The sequence below is a fragment of the Scylla paramamosain genome, chromosome 32 (assembly GCF_035594125.1).
Source record: "Scylla paramamosain isolate STU-SP2022 chromosome 32, ASM3559412v1, whole genome shotgun sequence".
NCBI classification, from domain to species: Eukaryota; Metazoa; Arthropoda; class Malacostraca; order Decapoda; family Portunidae; genus Scylla; species Scylla paramamosain.
In genome coordinates, this window is record NC_087182.1 from 10,736,819 (window position 1) to 10,759,796 (window position 22,978).

At 38.8% G+C, this 22,978-nt stretch overlaps 1 protein-coding gene across 1 annotated transcript in view; it reads right to left on the minus strand.

Moving 5' to 3' along the window:
• The window catches only part of LOC135089178 (hemolymph clottable protein-like), a 159,018-nt gene that overhangs the window by 47,199 nt on the left and 88,841 nt on the right, over positions 1-22,978 (minus strand). The window contains exons 25-28 of the mRNA XM_063984490.1: positions 14,791-14,894; positions 14,440-14,570; positions 13,920-14,022; positions 13,498-13,673 (exon numbers count right to left, since the gene is read on the minus strand). Of these exons, the coding sequence (XP_063840560.1) occupies positions 13,498-13,673; positions 13,920-14,022; positions 14,440-14,570; positions 14,791-14,894 (514 nt within the window). The remainder of the gene's footprint in view (positions 1-13,497; positions 13,674-13,919; positions 14,023-14,439; positions 14,571-14,790; positions 14,895-22,978) is intronic.

The following is a 22,978-nucleotide window of genomic DNA, read 5'->3' on the forward strand; positions in this document are numbered from 1 at the left end:
AGATGAAGGCCAAAGCAACTAGCGAAAACGGGCAGCATGTCGGCCGGAGGAGACAGGCACGGAAACTCAGTGATGCTAAGCTGATCCTCCATCTCTGCTTGCCAAGTGTTCCCAGGGTGGAAGGAAACACGACTGTAGAAGGCTGCCATATATTAAGAATTAACTGGGTGCTGTACAGAGGAGCGCAACCGCCAAGTCCGACCTCTGAGCTGGGCCACATAACAGTTTTCCATTTTTCCAACCCAAAAAGCATAGCAAAGCAAACAAAAAGCATAGCAAAGAAACATGTTATTTTCCAGCAAAATGCACAAATACAAAAATATTTTTGCATGGTGCTCGTTGTACCTATACGAAGTTTTGGCAAACAAAATTTTCATAATCCAAATTACATGGAACGTAAACACCACTCAACATGTATACATGTATAGAAGTTAGTGATGGACAGATATCTAAATATTATACTAGTTATCAGTTAAGGAGGAGTTGTAGAATCTCGAATCCCATGTTAAATTGCTTATGATCTTTTGAACTCCTCCCTTATTTGTTGACCAATTTCTTTCATTCAAAAAGCATTTAAATTAGGAAGGATAGGAGATTAAGGTCTGCTATCGTTTTTTCTTGTACAGTAGTAAAAAAGATATTTTTTAAAGTTCGATGAAAAGTTACTTAAATTTTGACTTTCAAATATATGACAAAAATCAAAATCAACTCCAAACAATAGTTTCGATAGCAGACATTATTCGTTTCTTATACTTTCAAAAGCTGCAATAGGACATATTTGTGTGACAGGAACAGCAAAGGAGGAGATATTTTTTATAGTGCCAAAATCGCCATTTTGAGAAATCAAGCGATAAAGTTGAAGGAGTTAGTGTAGTTCACCTATTGCAGCTAGAGACTTGAGATTCACAGGATATGTACATCAGGATATGTGGAAAAAGCAGACATAGTTTCCTTTAGTTATTCAGATTAGTTTTGTACATAGGCCTAAAGCGAGTCACGATTTCACGGATGATTTCAGCGCCTCAGTACTCAAATTTTATTATATTTCGCCATATTCCAAAGTGTTCCACTTAGAATATTAATGCGGAAGATATCTGATGCAGATACGTTGATTATTTGTTGGATTTACAAAGAAAATAATAATTTTTTTTTTTTTTTTGTATGTAAATTCGAGAAATATTAGTTATAGCTAAAATTTGTCATTCTCTGATGTACGCAGAGAGAGAGAACAGTAAATTTTCACAGGAAACTAAATAAAAAGACTATCTTTGAAAAAAAAAAAATGTGGGATAAAGAGGAGAAAAAATTGATCATACCTGTATCGCAGCGCATAAAACCGAGGAATTTTGTGACGAGGAGTCATACTCCATAAGGCATTTTTTTTTCCTTTTTTTTAATCAAAATAATTTTGAGATAGGAAGTATCTGACATGGTGTGTCTTGCTATAAGTGTGGCAAGACTGCAGGCCGGGGAATCCCCAGAAAGGACAACGCCTAAACGCTTACTTCAAACTGGTCACTACATATGGCAAAACGCTTATGATAGACTTATGATAAACGTTCTAAGTTATGATACACATCTTTATTAGCTATGATATATTTCATATCTTTTCCCAATCCCTTGTAATCTCCACTAGCGGTAGGACAAGGTCTGTTGCGGCATTATATTGTTTGTGGAACGTATGATATACATACATATATATATATATATATATATATATATATATATATATATATATATATATATATATATATATATATATATATATATATATATATATATATATATAATAATGTTGACGAATTGCGAGCAAAACGAGTTATTAGCAGCCTTCCGGAACTTCTCTCCCTCTCAACTCGAACACCTTCTGTACCACCATTCGGCTCATTATTTGGACAATAGTAATAAAATTAGAAAGTAACTTACTTATGTCAGCACTTTCACTTTCAGTTTCGCTTCACTCTGCACATCATGTAACACGGATCATAAACACAACAGATAAAGTTTATTCACAGAATCTGAATACATTTGATACAGCACTTCAGCATTAAAACAGCTTTCAGAACTCTTTACAATGCTGAAGTGGAGTTTCAATTCATCCCATTGGGAAAGAATGCAGGATACTGCAAGTTCGATTGATAACTATCTTGTGTCGCAAGAACAGTTACCTGAAGAGGTTGCTTCCCATCATTCTGGGATATATATATATATATATATATATATATATATATATATATATATATATATATATATATATATATATATATATATATATATATATATATATATATATATATATATATATATATATATATATATATATATATATATATATATATACACTGCTACGTGTGTGTGTGTGTGTGTGTGTGTGTGTGTGTGTGTGTGTGTGTATGCTTAATGTCTCTTTGAATAATGACTGAACCAGTTATAAATTTCTTTCACAAGGAATTCAGTGTATTTTGGCTAGCAGCCGGAACGGAAAGCTGAAGGGCTTGGCAGACGCACCATACCATCACCAGCTGATGTAAAGAAAACTCATGGCTTAGCGACAGGCGACAGAGTTGTAATAAACGGCTCTAAATCCGAGTGGGATCCTGTAATTAGTGGGGTGCCACAGGGATCAGTATTAGGGCCATTGTTATTCGTCATATATATCACTGACTTAGATACTGGAATCAGTAGTGATGTTAGTAAATTTGCGGATGACACAAAGATAGGTTGATTAATTAGGTCAGAATCGGATGCCATCACCTTGCAGGCAGATTTAGATAGGATGAATGAATGGATGGACAGATGGCAAATGCAATTTGATATCAACAAATGCAAAGTACTTAGCGTAGGTAGAGGAAACCCACACAATAGGTACACAATAAACAACGAAACTTTGGTAGGTACAGGGTACGAGAAAGATTTAGGAGTTGTAGTTAGCTCTGAACTCCGTCTAGGAAAACAATGCATAGAAGCCAGAAACAAGGCAAATAGGGTATTACGATTCATTTTTAGGAGTGTTAAAAGTAGAAGGCCCGAATTAATATTAAAGTTATACTTGGCGCTGGTCAGACCTCATCTAGACTACGATGTGCAGTTCTGGTTCCCACATTACAGGAAAGATATAGGTCTATTAGAATCAGTACAGAGAAAAATGACTAAAAGAATACAGGGGATGAGGCGAGACTGAAGCTGTTAAATTTACATTCTTTAGAGAGACGTAGTTTAAGAGGGGACCTGATAGAAGTCTTTAAGTGGTGTAAGGGTTATAACAAGGGGGATGTAAGCAAAATTCTTAGGATCAGCAACCTGAATAGATCAAGAAATAACGGGTTCAAACTTGAAAAATTTAGGTTTAGGAAGGAGACAGGAAGAAATTGGTTCTTAAATAGAGTGGTACATAAGTGGAACGGACTCAGTAATGATGTTGTTAGTGCTAAGACATTAGGGAGCTTTAAGAGAAGATTAGACGGGTTTATGGATGGGGATAATAGATGGAAATAGGTAGGTATATTTCATACAGGGACTGCTACGTGTAAGCCTGGTCGCTTCTTGCAGCTTCCCTTATTTCTTATGTTCTTATGTTACTTAAATGTTCATATAATTCTCATACAGCACCTGTCTTAACACTCTTGGTATTCACACTTAATCCATTTACGTTTAATTTTACACTTAATTACAGATTCTTGATTGCTTTCATCATTGTCATTGCTATCACAGACTCAATTTCTAAGTCTAAGAAGTGTAGACAAAACCTTCCTCGCACTTCACTATAGTAACGAATAACTACACCAAGATTCACATCACTGATGTCTATAAATTCATCAATTATTGAATTATATTTTTAATTGCCAATATCACTGAATAAATCCTTCATAAAATGTAGTTCAAATACATTCACTACTATATCCGTGCACTTATGTCGTTTCATTACGTTTTTTGCAACTTCACTAATCTAATTTAATCTCTTAAACTACCGTCCTATTACTTTAATTCCCTACCTCTCTAAAGTTTTTGAATCTATCCTCAACAGTAAGACTCTTAAACATCTATCACTTTACACCCTTATATCTAATCGCTAGCATGTACCATCGTGGTTGCTCTACTGGTACTCTTCTGGCTTTCTTTACTTAGTCTTTGTTTTAGAGATTTTGGTGTAACTTTCGCTGTTGCCTTAGTTTTATCAAAAACTTTTGATAGAATCTGGCACAAAGCTTTGATTTCCAAATTACCGTCCTACGGCTTCTATCATTCTCTCTGTAACTACATCTCAAGTTTTCATTCTGACCGTTCTATAGCTGCTGTAGTAGACAGCTACTCTTCTTCTTCTAAGGCTATCAACAGTGGTGTTCCTCACCCATTCTCTTCCTGTTATTCATCAGTGATTTTCTAAAACAAACTTCTTACCCTGTCCCTCATATGCTGTTGATACCAACCTACATATTGTGTATATATATATATATATATATATATATATATATATATATATATATATATATATATATATATATATATATATATATATATATATATATATATATATATATATATATATATATATATATAGTCTAGGAAAGACTCCGTCTAGGAAAGCATTGCATAGAGGCCAGAATTAGGGGAAATAGGGTATTAGGATTAATTTTTAGGAGTGTTAAAAGTAGAAGGCCCGAAGTAATACTAATGTTATATTTGGCGCTGGCCAGACCTCATCTAGACTACGCAGTTCTGGTCCCCACATTACAGAAAGGATATAGGTCTATTAGAATCAGTACAAAGGAGAATGACCAAAACGATACAGGGGATGAGGAGTATTCCTTACGAGGGGAGATTGAAGTTGTTAAATTTACATTCTTTACAGAGACGTAGGTTAAGAGGGTATCTGATGGAAGTCTTTATGTGGTATACGGGTTATAACAAGGAGAACGTAAGCAAAATTCTTAGGATCAGCAACCAGTACAGAACAAGAAATAACGGGTTCAAGCTTGAAAAATTTATGTTTAAGAAAGAGATAGGAAGAAACTGGTTCTCAAATGGAGTGGTAGATGAATGGAACGGACTCAGTAATCAAGTTTTTAGTGCTAAGACATTAGGGAACTTTAAGAGAAGATTAGACGAATTTATGTATGGGGATGATTGGTGGAAATAGGTAGGTATATTTCATACAGGGACTGCCACTTGTAAGCCTGGTGGCTTCTTGCAGCTTCCCTTATTTATTATGTTCTTATGTTCTTAACAAGAGGATGAAGGGAAGAAGGGCTAAAATGTTTCACAGAGAGTCGCTAAAATTTGTGGATGAGAAGGGAAAAGTAAAAATAATTCTTAAACCTAGGATAATGGCAGAAACAGAAGCAACACTGGGGAGGCTACCATCTCGACAGAATGAAGGATAGATAACACCATATCCGACTCCAGCTATATATTTTAAACCATCCATAAATAGAAAGATGGAATCAGAATGTATGGAATAGTGTTCCAAGAATATTACACGGGGCTCACAAGTCCGGTAACAAATTCTTATTAGGAATAGCAGGGTCGTAGATAGAATTGTATGGGAATTGTAAGTAACCAACTCTAGGAAATCTACAGGGATATAAAGAAAAGGAAGGTACATTTAATGCCACCATAGCTAATGCAGCCCTGAAACCGAAAGAGAGGGAAACTTGGGTGAGGCATAATATAGTTGAGAATGTGAATCACAGGAAATGCCATACAAGAAATCGACTCAGGAAGATGCTGGACTCTATATCAGCAACAATAAGGACTGGCGATGCCACACATTCATCCAACAATAAGCTTGAGACTGGGGATGAGCGGAACGCACCAGTTGCCAGGCGAACACCAGCACACGAAGTCGAGCCTTAGTAGCAGATGAATAAACCAATAAAACGCCTCAGAAGGCGACTGACGAACGAAGCTGTCAGTAATACATCAGGGATAAAGTTATTTCAATAAGAGAGAGAGAGAGAGAGAGAGAGAGAGAGAGAGAGAGAGAGAGAGAGAGAATGGTAACATCAGGCACCCTGCACATATCGCACTTGCCTAATATTCAAATCACTCTAGTTCAACACTTTGCATGAGCCTAATGGTTGTTCTAGATACTGTTGGATAGGAAATTTTATTCTGTGTTCAGTGGTATGTACCCGCTATCGGTGAGACGAAAAAAAGTTGGTAAAAACTACAGAAAACTGACGGTCATTTTAGAAAAAAGTTTTATACTTTATTTTGCGCATGCACAGTAGTGTTGCAAATTTGACATGCTTTTTCGTTATAAATTGTATTACTCTTATTACCAACAACTTGGAGGTTGATCAGCTGAATAGTTAAAAGTTGGAATTTTGACTTTGCGCATGTGTAAACTTCAAAGTTGACATGAAAAAAAAAAAAAATAAAAAAAAAAAATAAATAAATATATATATATATATATATATATATATATATATATATATATATATATATATATATATATATATATATATATATATATATATATATATATATATATATTTATTTATTTATTTATATATTATATATATGTATATATATATATATATATATATATATATATATATATATATATATATATATATATATATATATATATATATATATATATATATATATATATATATATAGCAACATGACACCTCTTAAGTTTCATTAAAATTGGTTTAGTAATTTTTAAGAAATCCTATTTTTGACATCCTTCTACTTTTTGCAAGTTACCTATTAACTTCACCCAATAGAAGAGATGAAATTGATAGAGTTGTGTTATCATATGGTGTTATTTTCGTTACGATCAGCCTCATAGTTCCGGAGATATTAGCGTTTGAATAGCGTTGCAGTCGGGCTGGGCCGGGCCGCTCAAAATTAAACAGCCTCCATAGTAAACTTCACTTCGCTCGAACAAGAAAGGTGCAAGAGGAGGGTCTCTCTCTGTCAGCGGCCCAAGAGTTATGAGCCAAAACTCTAAGACAGGGGTCAGCAACCTTTGGTACGCGTGCCAAACTTGGCACGCAGAGTGCTTGCCTATGACACGCCACGTGATTCAAAGGAGCAAAGAAAAAAAGTTAAACAATAAAATAATGAGAGAGAGAGAGAGAGAGAGAGAGAGAGAGAGAGAGAGAGAGAGAGAGAGAGAGAGAGAATGTGTATTGTACATCCTTACTTTTATCATGGTTTAAATTTTCTTATGATTCTAAATATTTTTTTTCCTATGATACATTGAATTAAGACGAAAAAGTACGTGAGTACAACGACATGTAGACGAGCATGAGACACGTTGGCTCCCAGCCGCTGGTGACGCATCAGTCACGCAGTGCTGCTGTTTCAGTGACTATTTAGCGGCCGCAGTGAGTGACACTCTAGTTATTGCCGCCATGACTGTTGCCAAAAAAGTCAAGCTTGATGTCCGATCATTTCAGTCATCATGGACAAATGACCTTGGATTTAATCAGCAGAATGATCGTGCTGTGTGTGCTCTCTGCTGCGAGGATGTCGTGTGCCACACATCGAATGTTAAAAGACACTTTGAAACAAAACACTAGAAGACTTTCAAGGATGGTGCAGACAAGGCTGAAGCGATTAAGAGAGCAGTATCCCGCTATGAGAAACAAGGTAATGTATACAAGAACCTAAGTGTTAGCAAAAAACAATGCAACTGCGGCCAGTTACAAACTAGCTCTGTGTATTGCTAAGCATGGAAAGCCTTATACCGACGGAGATTTTATACAAGCAGCTTTCCTAGACTGCTCTAATGTGTTATTTGATGGCATATCAAACAAACACATGATCATCTCAAGGATAAAAGACATGTCCGTCTCAGCTAGAACCGTTGGAGAGACGTATTTCTGAAATGGCAACTAATGTAAGTGAGCAGCAAACTATTGTTTTAACAACTACACCTGTGTTCAGTGTGGCCTTTGATGAAAGCTTGGATATAAATGACATTATCCGCTTGGCTGTTTTTGCCAGGTATAGTGACACAGATTTTTTTTTTGTTTTTTTTATGTAGGAGTGACACTGACCAAGGGCAACAAAAATCCGATAAAAAAAAATGCCCAATGAAATCCCAGTCCCATAAAAGGGGTCCAAAGCGGTAGTCAAAAATTGAAGGATAAGTCTCTTGAAACCTCTCTCTTGAAGGAATTCAAGTCATAGGAAGGAAGAAATACGGAAGCAGGCAGGGAGTTCCAGAGTTTACCAGAAAAAGAGATGAATGATTGAGAATACTGGTTAACTCTTGCGTTAGAGACGAAAAGCCTTTGATTCCACCCTGTCTAGAAGAACAGTATGAGTGGAACCCCCCCAGACATGTGAAGCATACTCCATACATGGACGGATAAGGCCCTTGTACAGAGTTAGCAGCTGGGGGGGGTGAGAAAAACTGGCGGAGACGTCTCAGAACGCCTAACTTCATTGAAGCTGTTTTAGCTAGAGATGAGATGTGAAGTTTCCAGTTCAGATTATAAGTAAAGGACTGACCGAGGATGTTCAGTGTAGAAGAGGGGGGCAGTTGAGTGTCATTGAAGAAGAGGGGATAGTTGTCTGGAAGGTTGTGTCGAGTTGACAGATGGAGGAATTGAGTTTTTGAGGCATTGAACAATACCAAGTTTGCTCTGCCCCAATCATAAATTTTAGAAAGATCAGAAGTCAAGCGTTCTGTGGCTTCCCTGCGTGAAATGTTTACTTTCTGAAGGGTTGGACGTCTATGAAAAGACGTGGAAAAGTGCAGAGTGGTATCATCAGCGAAGGAGTAGATAGGGCAAGAAGTTTGGTTTAGAAGATCATTAATGAATAATAAGAAGAGAGTGGGTGACAGGATAGAACCCTGAAAAACACCACTGTTAATAGATTCAGGAGAAGAACAGTGACCGTCTACCACAGCAGCAATAGAACGGTCAGGAAGGAAACTTGAGATGAAGTTACAGAGAGACGGATAGAAGCCGTAGGAGGGTAGTTTGGAAATCAAAGCTTTATCAAAAGCAAAGACTCTATCAAAAACTTTTGATATGTCCAAGGCAACAGCAAAAGTTTCACCAAAATCTCTAAAACAGGATGACCAAGACTCAGTAAGGAAAGCCAGAAGATCACCAGTAGAGCGGCCTTGACGGAACCCATACTGGCGATCAGAGGGAAGGTTGTGAAGTGATAGATGTTTAAGAATCTTACTGTGGAGGATAGATGAAAAAAAAAAAAACTTTAGATAGGCAGGAAATTAAAGCAATAGGACGGTAGTTTGAGGGATTAGAACGGTCACCCTTTTTAGGAACAGGTTGAATGTAGGCTGAAAGAGTTTGAAAGAGTTTGACCAGGCAAGGTGCAAGCACGGAGGCACAGTTTCGGAGAACAATAGGAGGGACCCCATCAGGTCCATAAGCCTTCCGAAGGTTTAGGCAAGCAAGGGCATGGAAAACATCATTGCGAAGAATTTTAATAGGTAGCATGAAGTAGTCAGAGGGTGGAGGAGAGGGAGGAACAAGCCCAGAATCGTCCAAGGTAGAGTTTTTAGTAAAGGTTTGAGCGAAGAGTTCAGCTTTAGAAATAGATGTGATAGCAGTGGTGCCATCTGGTTGAAATAAAGGAGGGAAAGAAGAAGAAGCAAAGTTATTGGAGATGTTTTTGGCTAGATGCCAGAAGTCACGAGGGGAGTTAGATCTTGAAAAGTTTTGACACTTTCTGTTAATGAAGGAGTTTTTGGCTAGTTGGAGAACAGACTTGGCAGAAATATAAAGGGCAGAAATATAAAGTGCATGAGATTATGGTGATGGAAGGCTTAAGTACCTTTTGTGGGTCACCTCTCTATCATGTATAGCACGAGAACAAGCTGTGTTAAACCAAGGTTTGGAAGGTTTAGGTCGAGAAAAAGAATGAGGACTGTACGCCTCCATGCCAGACATTATCACCTTTGTTATGCGCTCAGCACACAAAGACGGGTCTCTGACACGGAAGCAGTAGTCATTCCAAGGAAAATCAGCAAAATACCTCCTCAGGTCCTCCCAACTAGCAGAGGCAAAACGCCAGAGGCACCTTCGCTTAGGGGGATCCTGAGGAGGGATTGGAGCGATAGGACAAGATACAGAAATGAGATTGTGATCAGAGGAGGCCAACGGAGAAGAAAGGGTGACAGCATAAGCAGAAGGATTAGAGGTCAGGAAAAGGTCAAGAATGTTGGGTGTATCTCCAAGACGATCAGGAATACGTGTAGGGTGTTGCACCAATTGCTCTAGGTCATGGATGATAGCAAAGTTGAAGGCTAGTTCACCAGGATGGTCAGTGAAGGGAGAGGAAAGCGAAAGTTGGTGGTGAACACTGAAGTCTCCAAGAATGGAGATCTCTGCAAAAGGGAAGAGAGTCAAAATGTGCTCCATTTTGGAAGTTAAGTAGTCAAAGAATTTCTTATAGTCAGAGGAGTTAGGTGAGAGATATACAGCACAGATAATTTTATTTTGAGAGTGACTCTGCAGTCGTAGCCAGATGGTGGAAAACTCGGAAGATTCATGAGCGTGGGCACGAGAGCAGGTTTAATCATTGCGCACATAAACGCAACATCCAGCTTTGGATCGAAAATGAGGATAGAGAAAGTAGGAGGGAACAGAAAAGGGGCTACTGTCAGTTGACATCCGAGTTTCAGTGAGGAAAAGAAGATGAGGTTTAGAAGAGGAGAGGTGGTGTTCTACAGATTGAAAATTAGATCTTAGAACACGAATGTTGCAGAAGTTAATGAAGAAAAAGTTGATGGGGGTGTCAAGACACCTAGGGTCGTCGACAGAAAGGCAGTCCGACCTGGGGACATTTATGGTCCCCTTCCCAGATGGGGACTCCGAGGCTGGTGTAGGAGTCGCCATAATAATTTTGAAATTTTTGAGTGAAGGGCGTGTGTGTTATTAGGTGCTTGTAGTTTTGTGTGGAGGAAGAGAGTTGTCTTTAGAGGGCAGGCTATGACTGCCCCCTTGTGTTGTGAGACACAAAGGGAAACGTTCAGTGAGGTCACAGCTGGGTTTAATGATAAGTTCGCAGCACCCCCTGAACAATGCTTTAGACCTCACTGGGAATAATTATCGTTTCGGCAGGTGTCTACTGCCTCCTCCTCTAACGGAGGAGCTACATGGAGCTGTGCTGTCTTAAACCTATGTGTGGTACTACCAAAGGAGAGGACATACACTGACCATTTTGAAGAAAGAGGGGTTGACATAAGAAAGATAAGTGTCTTGAAACCTCCATCTTGAAGTAATTCAAGTCATAGGAAGGTGAAAATACAGAAGCTGGCAGGGAGTTCCAGAGTTTACCAGAGAAAAGGAAGAATGACTGAGAATACTGGTTAACTCCTGCATGAGAGAGGTGGACAGAATAGGGGTGAGAGAAATAACAGTCTTGTGCAGCAAGGCCACGGGAGGAGGGGAGGCATGCAGTTAGCAAGATCAGAAGAGCAGTTAGCATGAAAATAGCGGTAGAAGATAGCTAGAGATGCAACATTGCGGCGATGAGAGAGAGATGCTGAAGACAGTCAGTTAGAGGAGAGGAGTTGATGAGACGAAAAGCTTTTGATTCCACCCTGTCTAAAAGAGTGGTATGAGTGGAACCCCCCAGACATGTGAAGCGTACTCCTTACATGGGCGCATAAGGCTCTTGTACAAATTTAGCAGCTGGGGGTGGGGGTGAGAAAAACTGGCAGAGACGTCTCAGAACGCATAACTTCATAGAAGCTGTTTTAGCTAGAGATGAGATGTGAAGTTTCCAATTTAGATTATAAGTAAAGGACAGACCGAGGATGTTCAATGTAGACAAGGGGGACAGTTGAGTGTCATTGAAGAAGAGGGGATAGTTGTGTGGAAGGCTGTGTCGAGTTGATAGATGGAGGAATTGAGTTTTTGAGGCACTGAATAATACCAAGTTTGCTCTGCCCCAATCAGAAATTTTAGAACGATCAAAGTCAGGCGTTCTGTGGCTTCCGTGGGTGAAATGTTTACATCCTAAAGTGTTAGACATCTATGAAAAGACGTGGAAAAGTGCAGGGTGGTATCATCAGCGTAGGAGTGGATAGGACAAGAAGTTTGGTTTAGAAGGTCATTGATGAATAATAAGGAGACAGTGGGTGACAGGACAGAACCCTGTCCTGTCCATATAAGAAATACGTTTCACATATATTTAATGCTGTATTCATATTCATATTTCAAATAGGGTGCAATCAAAAGCCTTTCGTCGCAACAAATAATTATCTCTAATTGACCGTCGTTGCCCTAAGGTTACATCTATTATTTTCTATCGCTATTTTCATGTTAATTGCTCTTCTGACCCTTTAACTGCATTCCTTCTCTGTACCACAGCCTCATTGCACAAGGTATTCTGCTTTCTCTTATCCCCATTCTGTCCACCTCCTGCACCTCTGTAGGAAATATGCTACTGCTCTAGAATCTGCTAAATTTGGAGGAAATCTGCTAAATTTGTAGGAAACGTGGTGCACCCCGACCTAACCATAGCCTAGGATAGGATGCCTTAGGACTCAAAAGGATGAAGAGGGGCCCTGGGGTACACATCATGCGTGTGACGGGTAGTTTGTGTTCTCACTTCGCATCGGTATAATTGATAGATCAATTAATGAATAAATAAATAAACAAAAATAATGGAAAAGAAAGGCATTAAGGCGGGTTCACACAGGCAATTCGCGGCTGGTTTTAGCCGGGAATGTGCAACAGGGAGCGAAATGCAACCCAGCACGGTTGAATTGCCGCCCGAGCCGAGGAGCCACTCTGTCGGTCTAGACTAGATTCTGTCGGCTTCCTCCAATGGGAGACAATTTTTCTGCGGTCAAATGAGAACAACTATTAAGATAAAATTGAAAATATAAATAATAATGTTGGAAAGTGTTCCAGTAATAACCAACTGATTGTACCATATTACTGTTTACTATAAATCATTTCAATTTACTTATTAAAATTTTGGAAAGTTGACGCGGAATTGGTTTATTTACATCGTCAGCTGAGGAAGCCAGCACGCGTGCAGCCCTCGTGTACTCTCGCAAGAGTTTGCAATAGACACTATTTCCTTCACGCTAGCCAGAAATGAGTCTACAACCATTCTCTTTTGTTTGTTTTTTTTTCAAATGCAGCAAAAATCATAGCTACAGCAGCCAGTTTGTCGGAGTAGGACTCCATCGTGATTGTTTATGTTTTGATGCAGCGGGCCAGCGGGCCACTGGCTGTTCTCGACCGTGTGAATACTTTCGGCTGAAACCTGCCGGCAATTTCGGGTGGCTGGAGGTAGCCGGGAGGAAAATTTGGCCCACATAAACCCGCCCTTAATAGAATGCCAAGATTTTGCACAGTAAGCACGCTTATCATAAACAAATCAGATGAGCTCTTCAGTAAACATGATGATGTGTCTCATAAGCAAAACCTAATCTATATATATATATATATATATATATATATATATATATATATATATATATATATATATATATATATATATATATATATATATATATATATATATATATATATAACTTACCATGTGCGTATCGCCGAGAGATCCCTGTGTTGGACTTTCCATGAAAACAACGTGTATCTTCTTAGAACCTTTCTCATCAACATTTCCTTCGGTAGAGGCCAAAGTTACAGCAACGTCGTATTTTTTAGTGGAGTTTTCTGGCTCAACAGTCATGATTGCTGTATACAACGTACCACCTATAGTTGGAATGTATAAAAGAAGGAAGATTAAAACTGGCGGAGAAAACTATATATGTATATATATATATATATATATATATATATATATATATATATATATATATATATATATATATATATATATATATATATACAACATACTTCAAATGAGAGAGAGAGAGAGAGAGAGAGAGAGAGAGAGAGAGAGAGAGAGAGAGAGAGAGAGAGAGAGAGAGAGAGAGAGAGAGAGAGAGAGAAACGTACTAGGCATTATCATTTCTTGCATTCTTCCCACATAGTTGTTGAAACTCGAACTGTGCTGCTGTTGCCGATCAAAGACTGCCTCATTAGCACCTTCTCCGAAATCCTGTTCAAGTAAAGAAGAGATAAGTACACATATACTAGAAGAGAAAACTAGTATTGTATATATATATATATATATATATATATATATATATATATATATATATATATATATATATATATATATATATATATATATATATATATATATATATATATATTATATCAGCATGTGTCTTATGCAGGTAAAACCATTGAAAAAGAATTTACCATGTTTACTCACTAATGCTGGATATGAAATATGTGAAATAAATGCCATCACAATACATTCAATTAGAACATAATGCATATAAATATATTCAGTACATAGTATTTGAATATGTCTTAAAAGATAATCAGTATCACATGTCTGTATTCTCACAACTCTTGTATATCATCATTACCGTTTTCTTTTGAGTAACCTAAACATCCAGAAACTCACGTCAAATCCAGAAGTCTGTGACGGGGACTGAGGTACTTGAGAAAATAAGTCGAGATCGCTTAGATCTTGCGTAATCTGACCATCGTAATCAGTCACCTGCTCGGGAAATCCGTCATCTCTTTCCTTTTTGTCTGTCCACGTGACACGTTCAAAGAAAGGGAAGTTTAGTTAGCATTATAAAAGCACAAAAACTCGCAACTTTCTCTTTACTTAAAAAAAAGAATAATATAATGGGTATATTTATTTATTTATTTTTTCATAATTTTTGTCATTTCAATTGAAAATTGAAATAAAATGCAAAAGTAACTAAAGGTATAGAGTTCATGGTCAATAACGAAAGAATCATCTCACCAAAGCTAAATGTGAAAGTAACACTCTTCGTACGAGAGTTTTCCAGGTCCACCAGTAACATGTACTCAAAGTTCTGGTATATTGTCTGCATAAGAAACACTTTCCTGAAATGTAAACCAATTTCTGATTAATTATGTTTATAAAGTTTTAGTCCCTCACCCTAGTAGTATCAATTCTAGTCTAGTGTCACACCGTCTTGTGGTTTAGCCCTATACAAACTTGTCACAATAACTTCAAATATATTGTTATTATTATTATTATTATTATTATTATTATTATTATTATTATTATTATTATTATTATTATTATTATCATTATTATTATTATTATTATTATTATTATTGTGTGTGTGTGTGTGTGTGTGTGTTTGTGCTTTTTCTATATTCTGCATCCTTTATTTTCTATATTCATATTTTCTATATTCTATATATCTTATATATTTTTGCTGTGTTACCTGTACACATACAAAAATTCAATCAGTTATTTGCTCTTTCCTGTAAGAATTTGACTGCGTAGATTGTACACAATAAATTATTACTTTATGCAGCACCGCGCCACTCGGATACGTAGCGAATCAAGGAGTGAGGGAGAAAGGCAGAGCCCCATCCAGGCTAGCAGCTCCCCCAACACACAACATACATGTTAATTTCTCGCAAAATAAAGCAAAAACACAGGACGAAGAATAAGGATACTTTAGGTCCATTAAAGGCAGCAGATGGGGAGCTGGTTAGTTCTGGGGAGGAGATTAGTAAAATTCTTAATGAGTTTTTTTTAACTGTCTTCACCCAGGAAAACCCAGATAGCGAACATATGTTTAGAGCAGATGAGAATGAGAAGCTGACAGATATTTCCATAACTAAGGAGATAGTGGAACAGGAAATAGATAGGCTAAAAAAAGTTCAAGACACCAGGGCCAGATGAAATATATCTCTGAGTACTTAAAGAATGCAAAGAGGTTATTAGTGAACCGTTAGTTTCTGTCCTTAGGGAATCACTTGAGTCAGGTGAGGCACCAGTAATGTGGAGGCAGCCTAATGTAGTACCCATCTTTAAGAAAGGAGATAAAACTTTAGCGTCTAATTATAGACCTGTCAGCTTAACTTCAGTTGTGGGTAAAATATTGGAGTCAATAATAGCGAGGAACATTAGGGAGCATTTAAACAAACATAACATGATAAATCAGTCACAGCATGGCTTCACAATGGGGAAGTCTTGCCTGACGAACTTGTTAAGTTTTTACAGTAAAGTGTACGAGGCAATAGATAATGGTGATAGTTATGATATGTTATATCTGGACTTTAGTAAAGCATTTGACAATGTACCCCATCAAAAGCTCCTGAGGTTAGAGCACGCGGAATAGATGGGAAGGTGTTAGGCTTGATAAGGTCATGGCTAAGCGACAGGCGACAAAGAGTTGTAATAAACGGCTCTAAATCCGAGTGGTGTCATGTAATTAGTGGGGTGCCACAGGGATCAGTATTAGGGCCATTGTTTTAATATACTCGTATATCAATGACTTGGATAGTAGAATTAGAAGTGATGTAGTAAATTTGCGGATGACAAAAAAGATAGGTAGATTAATTAAGTCAGAATTGGATGCCATCGCCTTGCAGGCAGATTTAGATAGGATGAATGAATGGACGGACAGATGGCAAATGCAGTTTAATATCAACAAATGCAAAGTACTAAGTGTAGGTAGAGGAAACCCACACAGTAGGTACACGATAAACAACGAAACTCTGGTAGGTAAAGGGTACGAGAAAGATTTAGGAGTTATAGTTAGCTCTGAACTCCGTCTATGAAAACAATGCATGGAGTTCAGAAACAGGGCAAATAGGGTATTACGATTCATTTTTAGGAGTGTTAAAAGTAGAAGGCCCGAAGTAATATTAAAGTTCTACTTGGCGCTGGTCAAACCTCATCTAGACTACGCTGTGCAGTTTTGATCACCACATTACAGGAAAGATATAGGTCTATTAGAATCAGTACGGAGGAGAATGACTAAAAGAATACAGGGGATGAGGAGTATTCCTTACGAGGCGAGATTGAAGCTGTTAAATTTACATTCTTTAGAGAGACGTAGGTTAAGAAGGGACCTGATAGAAATCTTTAAGTGGTACAAGGGTTATAACAAGGGGGATGTAAGCAAAATTCTTAGGATCAGCAACCAGGATAGAACAAGAAATAACGGGTTCAAACTTGAAAAAATTAGGTTTAAGAAAGAAAGAGAAAGAAATTGGTTCTCAAATAGAGTGGTAGATGAGTGGAACGGACTCAGTAATAATGTTGTTAGTGCTAAGACATTAGGGAGCTTTAAGAAAAGATTAGACGGGTTTATGGATGGAGATGACAGGTGGAAATAGGTAGGTATATTTCATACAAAAACTGCCACGTGTAAGCCTGGTCGTTTCTTGCAGCTTCCCTTATTTCTTATGTCTTATGTTCTTGCATGTTATTACGACCAGATACAGCCCTTCTTATATCTGCCCTGATCTGTGTCAGCTCTCACTAAGCTACCACCCTTGCAGCCCAGTATGGACCAAATTACTCCGTGAGTCCAGGCCAATTCACATTGCTATAATAGGTGTTAAGTCACCATCCTGTTTCAACCTACAGCGAAAATACAACGCAAACTTCTCACACGTGCTGAGAAAGAACTCGTAAGAACACGTACATGAGGAGGACAGACACAGGTAAGACATAATTAAACCATAATATCTTATGAGCAAACCGTCCCCAACAGCGTCCATCCACTGTTCAATAAGATATTTTTACAACCCAGTTTTGTGTTTGAACAATCTTCGATTTCTCGGAAGACAGACTCGGTCCCTCTAACAGTGAAGAGTCTGGAGAAATAGAAGAAAGTTAATCACGGAGCACATAGAAAAGAATATATCCTCTGGCCAGAAAGACCGACAATAATACACAAGAAGGGGCCAGTCACATTTAGGCAACGAAGACGCACAGAAACTCCACAAGACACTAGACTGGACAAGCGGAGACGGTGTCCGCTGAGCAAATGGATGCCAGCACAAACATGACTATGAGTGGGGCCACATTAAGGCAATGCCCCTTGCCTTAAACGCTGACAGTAGCAAAAAACATTGCCTCCAATAGGGACTGACGTTATAGTCAGTCGTGTGAGGTATACCGCTAATATCCACCCATGGACACTATATAACTTATATCCCAAATATAGCCTCACATCGCTGGCTTTCCAAAATGCGCCTTTTTCTTACTCATGTCAGGCCACCACTGAACACTGGACAAGAAACGCCCCGCGGCACGCCATCCAGCGCGCGAACTTGATCATGTGACTGGGGAAGAGGAGGGATGAAGGGAGAAAGGTGTCACCCATCCTCATAATTGGACAGACGGTGACAAGAACATTTTAGTTTCTCCTGCTTGTTAAAGCGCATTAAAAGGGCCAGTTACAATTTAATTGTCTCATTGTAAACTTTTGTTTTATTTTCTCTTGCTTGGTTAGTGGTTTCGGAATGTTAAAGTAACAGGAAGGGGAGGGGAACAATTAAAGAATACACTGACCACGCTCAGTCCGTCATAACTGTCTGCTTCCCGCTCCCTCGTCTCTCTCTCTCTTTTTTTTTTTTTCTACTTATCTCTCGCCTATCTTGCCAATAAGGCAATGTACATAACAATATGTATAGAATATTTTCGAATTATTTGAACAATCATATCCCGAAGTATGTATCTTAACTCGCAGGACACCTTGTATATTGTTACAGAGAGTGAGTTCTAATGATGGGGTAAGTGAGAAATGTGAGGAAGGAAGTGTACCTAACCTACTGAGAAGACGGTCCCCGAATAGGGTCTGAAGCGGTAATAAAAAATTGAAGGATAAGTCTCTTGAAACCTCCCTATTGAAGGAATTCAAGTCATAGGAAGATGGAAATATAGAAGCAGGCAGGGGATTCCAGAGTTTTCCAGAGAAAGGGATGAATGACTGAGAATACTGGTTAACTTTTGCATTACAGAGGTAGACAGAATAGGGGTGAGAGAAGGAAGAAAGTCTTATGCAGCGAGGCCACAGTGTAGTGCTGAGAAATTAATTATGTATATTTCTACTTTTTTTCCTAGGCTAGGGCCCATGTAGTGTGCGGGGGTGACCAGAATCTCAGTACCATGTGACTAACCCCTCCCCTTCCCCTCCTCTCCTCAGTGTCCTTTTGTCCTTGCTTTCCCCCCCCCCCTCTCAGCGTCACTGTGTTGACCACTTCTATAACAAATTTACCCCGTGAATAAACGTAATTTCTCCCGCTTGGCCAGGTTATAGAGGCGAATTTTTCACCTAATCCCAGAGAATGGGGAGCCCTTAATATGATAAAATTAATTCTATAATGGTAAGGTCTTAAACCAGCCCAAACAAATCCCAGATAATTACGCCGCGCCAATGAGGTTGACGAATCTGATAAGTCTTCTTTGCTTCGCTGCCCTGTCACCCCTGTTGCTACGCAAGCCGGGAAGAGATACCAGACTTTGACTAATTCCCCAATTGATTTCAAAAGTCCATTGAATTAAACTTCTTAAAGTAACAACTATAAAGTAAACAGTAACTTAATTATTCATATTTTTCATCCCTGAACTCACAACCTAGTCGCCCCCCCCCCCACTAAAAACAAAATTATAACTTAATAAATTTCCCCATTGGAAACCTTTATCCTTAGTTTCCCGCCGATTTCCTCACAAGCAAAGCCAGTCTCTCTCGGATTCTCCTCAGGTGAGCATGCAGTCTGATAGTCTCCCCCTCCATTCCTGTAATATTAAGTAAGTGTTTATTTAACAATAATTTTACTAAAGCCAGTCTCTCTCGGATTCTCCTCAGACCCTCTCGGATTCTCCTCAGATATTCCTGATGATAAACTGTTTTCTGAGTGGATAGATATTCGCATTTTTTCGTTCTTTTTTTGTTGGTTTTCTCCACGGGACTAGTGAAACCACCTGGTTCGAGATCACCGTGTGAGACTGTCCTCAGGTATATACATACTTTTTGGATATATATTTGTTATTTATTTATTTATTCTCTGGTCTCCCCCACAACTCAGTAGTCGCGAAAATATCTCCATCGTAGTTTTTATGTAATTGAAGAATACGCTACCATTTATTTTGTATTTCTGAATTGTTTTCTTTTTATTATTATTATTTCGGATTATTCCATTATTTATTAAAAATCATAAAAGTGTCAGTATTTGTATTTCTCTTAATCCAGTGATAGGATTTGTAATTATCGTCTGCCACAAGGGAACATCACACCCCTTAGAGGGCACTAAACTGGTGAGCAGCGGTGGCATTTATTTCGCGACTGACCGAAAGAGGTGGAGACTGGAAATAAGTGTAAATGTTGAAGGTGGCACTTGTAGGGCATAGCCAGATTCCCCGGCATCTAGAGGTAACAAATGTGCAAATTAGGATATTCAGAGCCCCTGGAGCAAAGGCTAGGACTTTCTTTGAGGATGATCGGTTAAATCGAGTACTCGAGTGGCAACATGACTTGACCATCTTGTGGATAGGCAGCAACGACATAGAAACATCTACCAATCCCGCTAGGATTTTCTCCGATGTTAAGAACATCATCAAAGAAATCACTGCCAAATGCCAATCACTAGTGCATGTCTGCCAAATTGAACCCAGGACCAACCCTAGGGGAATATCAGTGGAGAAATATAAGAAATTCCAAGTAGGAATCAATAATAGAGTAAAGAGAGCCCTGAAGACCCCAAACATTCATTTTAATAATATTCAATTTGTACAAGAACTGAGCGAGGATGGTGTTCACTGGGACGAGAGAGGCCAAGCTCAAGTAATCAGTAAGATCAAAAGAGTTATTGAAGGTCACAGTAGCAATAGAGAGGCAGTGGAGTAGAACACATTGTCCTGGAAGAAGAAAACCTGAGCGCATACTGTGTATCGCAGGTCACCTAACAATCACCCTGAGATATTGTGTTCTACACCCAGTACGTTAAACTTCCATGTGAGCAAAGATGACTGATAATGTTCGCCTCCCAAGGGGTGGATTAGACCCGTGGCAGGACTTAATGGATCATAACACCAGAGAGAGCCTGGGAGCAGTTAAACATGAAAGTAAAGGGAAAGACTTGAACACTTTAGAACAGGAAGTAGAGGAACTAAAGCAAATCTTAAATCAACAAAATCAGGTAATTGGGCGTTTGGCTAACATCCCTAATTTACACAGAGCACCTAGCACTCCCACCAAACCCCGAGATATCCCAATTCTTGAACTCCACCACCTACAAGGTCTTGACTCAACTACCCAATTGCAAATTTTCATTGAACTGGTGGAGCAAAGTAGCAATGAGGACACCCGCAAAGTGCAAATTGCAAAGAGTAGGATCAGCAGCGAGCTCGCGGCTCTCATACATAACCATCAAACCTTACATCATTGTCACACCTGGAATAGTATTAAACAATTGCTTCTATCACAATTCTCCCAAGAGGTTAACTTTGACAGGGCGTGGAGAGACATAGACGCACAGACATATGATTGGGTAGAATCTCCCCAAGCATTTGCCAACAAATTCACTTGCAAATATGCCACTCTAGAGACGAGCTTTCCAGGAGAGAAACTCCCTAAATGTAAGAAAATTATCAAAAGAAAGTTGTGGCAGGGCTTAACCCAAGAAGCAAAGGCTAGACTAGAAGGTTTCCTGGATGAGGATTATCCTCATGATAAATTTATTGACAGGGTAGAACATGAGCGCCAACTGCTCGAGGCTGCCCATACTTCCCCCATTGCTAGAATTAAACCTGAACTGGAAAAATCTAATTCAAAACTCATTGGTAGCCCTGATCCAATAACTCAAAATCCCCCAGACCTAACAAATGCAACATCCAAGGAATCAAAGGAAATTTGGGAACTTAAGCAGCAGATTAAAAGTCTCACTGATCAAGTAGGAAGGTTGAGAACCTCCCCCTCTCCAACACAACCCGCTAAATATTGCTCACACTGTCGAACCCATAGTCACACGCTGAGAGAGTGCTGGAGAAAACCTGCCCGTGGATCATGCTTTGACTGTAGACAGCATGGGTGCTGGAGAGGAAATAAAAACTGCCCCGGAAAACCAAATCAGAATATATGACTCACCCAGGGATTCACATCCCCCGCTATCAATCTCATAGTTAACAAGAAAATTCTTAAAGCTGTCATTGACACTGGTAGCGGCTATACTTTAATCACAGAGGCTGCGGTAGAGAAATTAGAAGGAACTATATCACAAAGGCGAGCAGTACCTATACTACAAGGGGTAACTGGTTCACCCTTACGAATCTTGGGGATGACCTTACTAGAGATAGGAGTAGGTGAAGAGACTATACACAAACAATGGTGCCCTGTAGTCCCGAATAGCTACCTTGACGCTGACGTCTTACTCGGGACAGACATACTTTCACAAGCTCCTTTTCAATGGAATGGTAAAACAAATACAGTAAAGTGGGGTAAAACCACATACCTTGTTAATCATATCAAAAGGCAGAAAGGCAAGGTGGAACGAGTTCACGAGGTACCTATTCTTCCTACCACTCCCAGTCAAACAGAACACATCCGTCTAACTCATACCATCAAACTCGATCCCTACCGAGCTCAGTTTCTTCCTATCTCGGTGAAAGAAAACCCAGGAGAAACTTTGTTAATCCAGCCTCAGCCATGTTTAACGCCTAATCATCACCCCTTGATTGTGACAGTAGATGAGAATAAAAAGGTCCCCCTCCCATTTATTAATGATACTAAGGGCCGGAAAACAATCAAACCAGGAACCCTATTAGGCACTTTTGAAAACATCTCCTCCCCGATGATCAGAGTCATCCACCAAAAGCAAGCCACTCCTTCCCTAGAAATCCACAATGATCTGTTGCCACACAACGACCAAACAAGGTGTCAGGAATCAAAGAGTAGGCCACAAAGACTCGAGGAATTGATAAGACAACAGAAATGGAGTAACCTTACTAGAGAGCAGAAAACAATCTTAAAAAATGTCATTCTCAATCACCATGATTTATTCATAGTAGACAAAAACGAACTTGGATTAATGAAAGGGCCTCCTGCTAAAATTAATATCTCTAATCCAGTGCCTAGTCGTGGTCCTAGGTACCGATACCCCGAGGAAGCAAAAACCCTGATATCAAACATGTTAACAGATATGGAGAACAGAGATAT